The 10555-nt window shown below is 38.7% G+C and overlaps 1 protein-coding gene across 1 annotated transcript; it reads right to left on the minus strand.

Moving 5' to 3' along the window:
* Nucleotides 1-4185: 4185 nt before the first annotated feature.
* LOC103704749 (transcription factor MYB92-like) lies at nt 4186-6162 on the minus strand. The gene is made up of 4 exons (XM_026803643.2): nt 6077-6162; nt 5709-5980; nt 4556-5344; nt 4186-4457 (listed from the first exon to the last, which is right to left on the minus strand). The coding sequence occupies exons 2-4, from the start codon at nt 5969-5971 to the stop codon at nt 4430-4432; spliced, it is 1080 nt and encodes a 359-aa protein (XP_026659444.2). The 5' UTR covers nt 5972-5980; nt 6077-6162; the 3' UTR covers nt 4186-4429.
* Nucleotides 6163-10555: the final 4393 nt, after the last annotated feature.

Consider the following 10555-nt stretch of genomic DNA (forward strand, 5'->3'; position numbering starts at 1 on the left):
CCAGGCGAACCAGCAACAACTCCCTACTGTCACATGCATATGCAGGATAAGACACCATACCGATAACATAAATGCTAGACAGCTATCGGGAGGTGGGTTTTACGCCCCAGGCGAACCAGCAACAACTCCCTACTGTCACATGCATATGCAGGATAAGACACCACACTGATCATATAAATGCTGGCCAGTATCCAGAACAGAAATCCATCTCACATCTACATACTAAACGGCACCTCGCGGGAATTCTACATCCACGGAAAGCCATACTGCACCTCGCGGGGTCTTACTATGCCCGGCGGCAAGCAGAATATAAGTCGTAGGACCGGCCGATCCTACGCCTAGGGCCGTGTCCCCCCCTAGAAAGGGACCGGGCTCCGCCCACCCAGAAGGCTACTATGTGCACAAAGGCCGATGTTCAACCCCATCGACTATAGGTGTCCTGCAGATACTGCCAAGCCATGCATAAATGCCATAATGCACCCTCCCAATACTCTACTAAAAAGGAGTATAATCAAGATTACCACTCACTCGATCATGACCCAATCATAAACTAACATCAGGGTTAGGAGTGAGGGTCAAGGAAGTGCAATACAACTCAATATACCACTAAAAAGGCTCTACAAATCTTTGAAATGGAGGAAATGAAATCAATTTACAAAAGAAGTTATTTCACAATTTGGAACCAATTTAATTACTCATAAAAGAGTATAATCAAGCTACGACTCACAAGTCTTTAAAATAGAGGAAATGAAATCAATTTACAAAAGAAATCATTTCACAATTCGGAATCAATTTGATTACTCATCAACCCCTCGTAATTCCTCTTAATGTTCCCTCAAATGCATGTACAGAATAATCAAGCATGGAGAATCAAGATTATAGAGGAATCTACTACAATATCAATCAATATGCTCAAGTGGAATCAATTCACACTTGGCGACATTCATGAAAATGAATTAAGAATGCTCATAGTGCAAAGTACATGACTCCCACTCACAAGTCTTTGAAATAGATGAAATGAAATCACTTTACAAAAGATGTCATTTCCCAATTCAGATCCATCGTAATTCCTCTCAATGTTCCCTCGAATGCATGTACAGAATAATCAAGTATGGAGAACAAAATATAGAGGAATCTACAATAACAATTAATCAATATGCTCAAGTGGAATCAATTCACACTTGGCGACATTCATGAAAATTAATTAAGGATGCTCATGGTGCAAAGTACATGACTCCCACTCACCTGTCAATCTGGCACAGCCCTGATACGCCTCCAAAAATCTACAGCAGGCAGTGGGGAACTTCTTCCTCTTGTTCCCTAGCTTCTTGCCCAACTGTGACATGCATTTACAATACATTTAGTCTTGTATCAAGGGCTATAATCTACGTGCCAATTATAACATAGGAAACTTTAATTGATTCAACTCCCCTGTTCCCTAAATCTTTTCTTTTCTTTCTTCTTTTCCTTTTTAATTAATTAACTCACCATTTATGTGTATTAGGGACTCCTTTGCATGAGTACAAGATCCCTTTTAGCTTGATCTAGGCTTAATACTCTATTATAGCATGAAATCCCCTATTTTCCACCCGGATGAACAGTAACCCGAACTGACAGTGGGTTACTTCATCCCGGTTTTGATCCACTTTCAGGACTCCAAATTTGATAAAATTTTTACCTAACATTCTACACTCACAGAGAATTCCAAAGAGATAACATGCATCATCATCGGAGGCCGTTTGACCCCCTAAATAATTTGCCGAAGTTGGGACTTCGACACAGTTTTTCCGTAGTGCCGGAAAAATTTGTCAAAATCCGATTCTTCTTCTTTTAACCACCTCTACAACCCTTATCCGACCCCTCTAGACTATATCCACCCTTTGTATAGCCTAATGTCATCAAAAGACTAGATAGGGATGGATATTTACCTTTTTCTTTTTGGAAATCGAGGTCCTTGCGTAGAGGGGAAGGAGATCTACGTTTTTCCCTTCAGCTGGAAGTGCAACCGGGATCCCTTTCCTCCTTGAATCCCCTTCCTCTTCTTCTTTCTTCTTCTTCTTCTTCTCTTTTTCTTTCTTTCTTTCGTCTGTTTCACGCCTGAGAACCCCCTCCCTCTTTCTCTCGGTTTCATTCCAAAAGCCAGCTCAAACCCTCCAATTAAATCACATCAAGACACTATTCACCCTTTGTTTAATATTATTAAATTCCCATTTTGCCCCTAACACTTCAACATATCTACCGTTATGCCATTAACTTTTGATTCCTTCCAATTTTACCCTTACCACTTCAATACATCTACAACTATGCCATTATCTTTTGATTCTTTCCTATTTTACCCCTTATATTAATTGAAAAGGACTATTCTATCCCTTTTTATATAAAAAAAATATTTTGGGGTTATTACACATAATCTATTATAGAATGTGCCACTTTTATGATCAACCAAATATGCCGAAACCATTCATATTCCCATAAATCATCTTTTCATAAAAAAATATTATAGTTTTTTTTTTTCTGTGAACCAAACGAGTCCTCAAAGTAAAAATTAGTTACCATCTAGTATTTGTCTCCAGTGGCTTCTAACATTACTTTCTTCGACAAGATCTGCAGTTCCTATAATTTATAGGAACCGTTCTTGAATTCCTCAAGGCTGTCTTCTGCAATGGAACTTAAGGAAGAGCATTTGTCAAGTCAACATGGCTCTACCTACATTAACTAATCCAGCACAAGCAAAAGAACATTTGCCTGCTATTATCTTGTCGTTGGGTGGCCAATGGAATACCTAATCCCTTTTACCTCGTGCCCAATGGATTCACCTATCTGGAATTTTAAATGTACAAGGAAACGTATAACCTCGACGTCATGATTGAAAGTAATTAATAAAAAGCATCTACAAGTGACTGAATTTTTTTTTGGAAAAAAAAAACGATCATGGTATATTTTGTCATTTTCTTGAGTGGTAATATGACATTTTTTATAAAGTAATCATTTTGTTTAATTTTGTTTTGTTTTGTTTTGTTTTTTTGTTTTTTTGTTTTTTTTTTTCAGAGGAGAGCCTAATACTAGCAACCAATACTACATGAGCCCATAACAACTCCCTAACAACAGAAGGTCCATAACTTATTCCAAATAATCCTATTGATTAAGCGTTCAATCTCTATTAGTTAAGAATGTTCTTTGGATTGATGGTAACACATGATATCTCAGTTATCTCCTTGATGTGAACTGGTCAAACTAGCACAGTTCTCGAACTGATGGAAACTCTAGTGGCACTAGTTTTATGTGATTGGCCTGAATACCCCCCTCCATCAATAAAATAATCTTGGAATAAACATGAACCAACCATATCGGTTTCTCCTCCATTACATCCAAATGATGCAATGAAAAGAAGCTTTAGGTTGGAATGCAACATATTCTTTGCGGGTAGGTAAATTAGTTCTCTTCCGTAGGCCCAGAGCTTACCTACTAAATATCATGCCATACCTTGCAAGACAAGGTTGGGTTATCTGATTAGAAATTTTGGCGTTTTTGAGCACTATGTTTTCCTCACTCAACAAAGCAATGCCAAGATGGCAGGTTCATTTGATGTTACCGATCTTGATGATAGAAAATTCTTGTTGAAAAGAAAAGGTTATTATCTCATTATAAATTTGATCACTTCTCTTTGAAAAAAAGAGCACTTGTATCATCTTAAAATGCATGAGAACATATCGCTGTTTAGACTAGAGATCAACGTAATTTCTCATTGGAGACAGAGAGGACCCATGAGCTGTTTGGCTTTTGCTACGGTCAATGGCTTGTAGCTAAAGAAATGGTGGTCACCTACTTAGTAACTAATAATGTGACATTTGTTTCAAAAGAGCAGTGGAAAAATATCATCAATTAGAAGGATATATACCTCTTCAAACCTTTTTTTTCCCCCACTAGCTGATGATACATTGCAAGACGCTTCCTTCCAAGATGAGCCTAATAACTAATAAAGTTCCGAACCATTCAATGTCAAGCCTTGAAATCCAGAAAACTATGCCTATCATTATCTCTCCTTTCACGTCGCAAGCCGCCTCCTACTCCAACTAACTTATTTTCAAGTAATAAACTGTTTCATCAGATACTTCATCAACACTTCTTTCTTGTTTCTTTTTGGATGTGGGACTTCTCAATTTGCAAGAAACAATAGGCTAGATATAAGAGAATCCAACAAAAAAATAAACTGTATAACAAAACTAAAGAATGGCATATTGGTGCAAAGAAAAATCCCATCAAGAGTTTATACAAGCCCTCTATTTGTGTACATTACTAATGTTTTTTTGTTGGCAGCTTCTGTTCATTGAATCACCAGTACCTCTTGCAAGCGTAACAAATTCATGAAGCCAGTGTACGTAGCTTTCTATGCACAAAGAAATTCCCCCTTATGATTGGGACCTCTATTTTATGGTGCATTCGACCATGATATTTGGCTGCAAGAGCAAAAGAACATGTTGACATACATACATACTTAAAACATATATACTCGATATTATACTTTTACAGGAAAATGAAACGGTAGATAACTTACTCTAGAATGTCTTTCCAGCTGAGATCATTTTCCAAGCCACCTAGATCTAGTCCTTCCCAATCCTCCAATGGAGTCGAGGCGTTTGAGTGGATTGGGTCCTGCGTTTGATCAGTTGAGGCATTCTCTGGAGAAGCTGATACCAATGAAGGCGTGGAATGGGCAGTTGGAATGGCACAGGAATTGAGTGATACTGGATTAGTGCTTTGACAATTACTATCCATTGCATGCTCGGTGGTCGAGCAAGAACCATGGAATTGTGCCACCATTTCTTGTTCCTTGAGAGGAAGGCTTGATTCGGGGCAAGCCTGGAAATTATTGGGTACTTGGGCGATGCCTAAACCCGAGAGGCCCGAGGTCATGTGGATTTGATTCTGAGGAAGGCCAAGGGAGCCGTTCATTAGCCCCTCGAGCTGGCGGTTCATTTGGAGGAGGTCGCTAAAGTTGAAGTTTTGAAGGGGGGCTGCACCCAGAAGATTCCCCAAGCCCATATATGGAGGAGAAGTACTACTTATGAGCTGAATAAGGCTTTGCAGGATTTGGAACTTGGCTAAGTTTGCAGCATCTGCATGCAGCCTAAGAACATCATCTAAAGGGCTGGTCAAGTTGCCAAGGTTCTTAGCGGCAGCAAGGAAACTAGGAAGGCTTGTAAGGAGATCGAGATCAGTTCTCGGCCTATGGGTTACTGGGTCGATGCCCATGAGGAGGAGCTTCTTTCTGAGATGGGTGTTCCAATAGTTCTTGATTTCATTATCCGTCCTCCCAGGCAGCTGGGTGGCTATCGTGGACCACCTGCAAAATTTAGCCAAAGTAGAGGCATAGTTAATTAATTACATTTTCCGCAAAGAATAAATCTTTAAGAAGAACTATGAAAATTAGATTTCATTCTTCTCATTTCAAACCTCTGCATAAGAACTATTCATCAAGAATTCTAAGCTATTGGTTCATCGAAAAGGTGGTCTTGAAATAATAGTTCATTATCTTATGGATTTTTCTATTCTAATGTTGTTTTCAGAGCTAATAATATTTATCGTTTTTATATTCGTTATGGTTGTAACGGATAGAATGGCAAGGCATAGCTTCTAAAGTGAAGGATCATATCAGCTGAAGCAAATCGTATACAATATAAGCAAAACAAACGGAAGTTGGCGATTACTTGTTTCCGAGGACCGAATGGAGGTGGATGACGAGCCGTTCTTCATCCTCCGAGAACTTCCCCCTCTTAATATCCGGTCGGAGGTAGTTCGTCCACCGGAGGCGGCAGCTTTTCCCGCACCGGTTCAAGCCTGCATTCTTTGGCAGGTTCCTCCAGCTCCCATGGCCATGCTTCTGAATGTAGTCCACGAGCTTCTTGTCCTCCTCCGGCGTCCACGGGCCTTTCTTCACGCCGACCTCATCACAGCAAGGAGACCTCCCCATAATTATTTCCTGCAATACCAGATTAAACCATAACCAAAGTTAAAGAGGCTGCACGAGTCTCTCCTGCTTGCTTTGGGGATGAGATAACAAGCCAACGTCGCCAACCTTGGACTTAGAGGAATAAGAGGGAAGGTTCGGTGGGAGGATTGGCCTGGCGATCTGCAGGTTTTATAGGGTTTTGGGCTCACCCTGGTCTTACTTTTCTAAATGCGAGACGGGTATAAGCTTAGCCATGGGTCCAATTAACTTGCCCTTCGCCCATCCATCCATACGATGCTGTAGTTGCCACACGTATATAGACAGAAAAGAAGTTTGTGATTATATATCGCATGCATCCACGTACGGTATTCTGCATGCAATTATTTTGCTCCCATAATCTATATATGTTTTAGAGATGATGGGGTGGACAATTAAATTCTAGGAGGTGCTTGTCCCTTGCACTTAAAGGCGGCTTCGCCTTTTGTGAGGTATGAGAAAAGGACACGTAAACAAGAAAATATGAGGTTGGGTTAGGTTTTGAGGTGTGCCAAGTGGCAAACGTCGGCTAGGTTTTCGGCAACAACAAGCGAGAGGGGACTTTCCCACTCTAATTACGTCATATTTCCATCGTTTGGACAACCAAGAAATTTAGCATTAAAGTTAGGGTAGTCAAATCTAAGTAGCATCTTTTTTAGTTTAAAAGACAAATCTAGGCTGCAGTTGGTCGGACCAGTCCGGGCCCCACCTCTTCCAATTTCAGCAACGATGCCTAGATTTGAAGGGGGCTTCTCTAAGTAATATTTTGAGCAATTTTTTAATAAGTGTAAGGGCCAAATGGGGATACTCTGAGATTGCCTGATGCTGACGTTAAGTTCTGGTAAGCTTAGATCAACGTCGACATTTCTGTTGAAAATAATTTTTTAAATCAATTTGGATAGTTCATGGGTGAACGCAACTCCTAAGGAGTGATTCTAGGTTTAGAGTGATTTAGTGATAACAATACCTAATCTCGTGGCTGCACATGGATTTAGCCTGCAGAAATGAGACAAACAAAGAGTACTAATTCAGTTTGAATTGGGGTTTGTTATTTAGTTGCTCAAAAGTGTTATGTTAGAATGACAAGAAAGTGTTCTTCTCCCTTCTTTTGGTGTATCGAACTCAGCTCCTCTTTGAAGAAAAAAAAGAGTACTTTGTTTTCAACAAAATCTGAAAACAGAACAACGTCTCCATGAAGCTTTACCTGTTATCTGGTGTTGTGTTAACTCATTTTTTTGGTGGCTATCAATTAGCCCTAATAAGGAGTATTCCTGCCAAGTTTCCAACTTGTTGATGGGACCACCCCTCCACCTTCAGTTCTATCCTCACTCTCGGTGTTTAGGCCCCTCAACCATTGGAAGGTGATCACCTTGACATTTGCATGGCGAGTGAATGTAGAAAAAGAAATCAGATGCTCTTAAAATCAGCCTAATCTTTTCTTGAAGTTCCTAACATACAAATTATTATTGAGAAAAAGCACAATAAACCAAATAGTCCGCTGTCTTAAAAATAAAAAAAATATTCCAGCCTCGGTCTTCTTTTCTCCTCTTCTTCTTCTTCTTCTTCTCGCATGTGTGCGTGCGTGTGCTAGGCGTGTGCATGAGAGTAAGTAATGATATCCAAGCTAAATTAATAACAAGATATTGATTGTTAGCAAAACATAATAAGATGTTACTTACAAATGCCCATTGGGAGTTGGTGCTCCTATCACCAGCACGTGTGCATGGGTTTGATTAGGTGCTGCCCCTAAAAGATAATTAAGTGTGCTGGCACTAGGATTTGGGATCAAGGAAAGCATTTAGAGCATAGGAGACTAAAATCTAACTTGATTAGCTAATTTTTTTTAAGTTTGTATTAAATATATATAGGATATACAAGAGTGATTATAGGAGAAAAATTAGAAAAAAATTACAGCAGCAATTCAAATTCAAGGTGAGAGAGACGACAGAAATATTGTCATACCATATTAAAAGAACAGAGTGGAGAGAAATATATACTTCACGCATGAGCGAATATAACCATTGCAGTTCAACAACATCGATACGCTTTTGTAGATGATCGAGCAACTTTTGTTTGTTTTTTAGCATTCTAATAAATAAGGTTAGGTCCGAGAAAAATACAAAAATCACTTGTAGAGCATCTATCAATAGGGCTACCAACACAATCTGCATCCGAGTAAGCAACGAAATTTAATGGGCCTGGCGTAAGTGAAGCTCAAAAATGATGGTTCCTTTGAGAAATCGAAGTCTGCATTTGACTGCTACTATATGAGCATGCACTAGATATTATAAAAATTGACAGGCTTGATTGACTGAGAAACAAATATCTGGTCGTATTAAGGTTACATATTGGAGAGCTCCAAATATACTCAAATAAAATAAGGGATCATCAAGAGGAGGGCTATCCATGTGGTGGCCTTGCTTCTCAATACAGTAAGGACTTGAGCATGGTTTGCATCCAAGCATATTGGTGCGTTGTAACAAGTTTAGGATGTATTTGATTGATGTAGAAAAATTCCATCACTTGGCCGATCCACTTGAATGCCAAGAAAGCATGACAATGAGTCCATATCCTTCATCTTAAATGAATTAGCAAGTTCAATAACGAGCTTGTGGAGAGCAAAGTTATTTTTGCCAGTGAGAATGATATCATCAACGTAAAGGAGAAGATATAATATAATGTTGCTATGATGATATATAAATAATGAAGGATTTGATTGTGAAATAATGAATTCCAACTTCACAAGTTTTGAGCCAAATGTTGCATACCAAGCACAAGGAGCTTGCCAGAGTTCATAAATTGATTTGCGCATATGACAAATATGAGTAAATTTTGATAGATCAATATAACCAGGAGGTTGAGACACAAATACTATTTTTTGAAGGTCATCATGTAAAATGGCACACTTTACATTAAGTTGATAGAGTGGCCAATTATGAGTCAAAGCTATTGTGAGAATAATTCTAATTGTAGTATGCTTAACAACGACACTGAATGCCTCAATAAAATCAAATTCCAAAGATCTATGGAGATGTGACGGCTTGCATAGGTAGTTGATGAGTGATCATGTGTTTCTTTTGTTAAGAAATAAAAAGGATAAAGTTTATTCTCAGTTATCCCGGGATACAATATGTCACTCCCGTATCCTTGTTCTTGACAACAAAGCTAGATTCATCAAAGAAGAAATAGTAGTTATTATTATAAGAGAAATGGTTTATAGATAAGAGATTTGTTGAGGCTTTAGGACAATGAATTTAATTTTATGGCTAGTTATAGGAGATGAACCAATATGAGAGATAGACAAACCTTGATGAGACAGATAATTTATTGAGGTCGGCGATGATGTGGTGAGTAGCACCATTGTCAGAATACCAAGTATTGTCGTTAGCGGTCGCTATAGCTACAAGTTTCTCTGGAGGATGGCGACTTATATGCATAGTTTATGCGATGATAGCAATGAATGACAATATGTCCAATCATATTGCATGTTTGACAGGTTGGACGAGTAGATTGTGAAGAACGACCATGTGAAGAGAAGAAACGAGCAGGCTTATTAGGAGAGGAGATGATGCCATTACTTAAAGCATGATTGGGACGTCAGCCATTGTTATGATGTCGATTATTCCCCTGGTGAGTAAAACCACGACCTAGATTGAATGTTTTGGTACGTCTTGAGGCAATAAATGCAGTAGTGAATATATGGAGGCCTCTTCCGCAATACTAATTTTCTCACAGATTAATAAGGTATAAAGTTCTTCAAAAGAAAGAGGATAGATGCAAGCACGAACCGAATTGAAGAAGAGAATGAGCGATAAGATGGAGGAAGTCCATTTTGGATGTAGATGAACAAATCACCATCACTTACTAGTGATCCACATGCAGCTAGCATGTCAGCAAGAACTTTAATTTGTTGGAGATAATCTTATATAGAGGATGATCTCTTTTTAATATGATGAAGCTACCATTTCATAGTCATGATATGAGAAGGAGCAAGGGAGGCAAATGGACGAGAGAGAGCATCCCAAGCTTATTTAGCTGAGGTGACGCCAACTATATAAGCACTAATTTGGATAATGTAGCATTAATTCAAGAAAGCAGCATCTGATCACATTCATACCATGAAGCATAGGTTGGATGCGTTAGAGAAGGTGGTAAAAATGAGCCGTCAATGAAGGACATAAGCTTGTGTCTCCATAAAATTGGTTCAAAGAGAAACTTCCAATAGAAATAGTTGCTGCCATCAAACTTGATTGGAACTAAATTTGAGATATTGGAGATTACAAGGGATGTAGCTGGAGAGGATTCAAATTCGGGTGAAGAATGTGATGTTGCTGACATTATTGGGATGAAAATTTCTAATATGAAAAGAAGGGCTGGGTTTGCAGGAGGAAGACAGTGATGCCAAGATGGGCTCTGATACCATGAAAAAAATAGAATATGATAGCTAAAATCCAATTTGATTAGTTGATTTTTTTTTAGCTTGTATTGAATATATATATGATATACAAGAGTGATTATAGGAGAAAAATTAGGAGAAAATTACAGCAGCAATTCAAATTTAAAATTTGA

This window comes from Phoenix dactylifera, chromosome 5, assembly GCF_009389715.1.
Source record: "Phoenix dactylifera cultivar Barhee BC4 chromosome 5, palm_55x_up_171113_PBpolish2nd_filt_p, whole genome shotgun sequence".
Classification (NCBI taxonomy): Eukaryota; Viridiplantae; Streptophyta; class Magnoliopsida; order Arecales; family Arecaceae; genus Phoenix; species Phoenix dactylifera.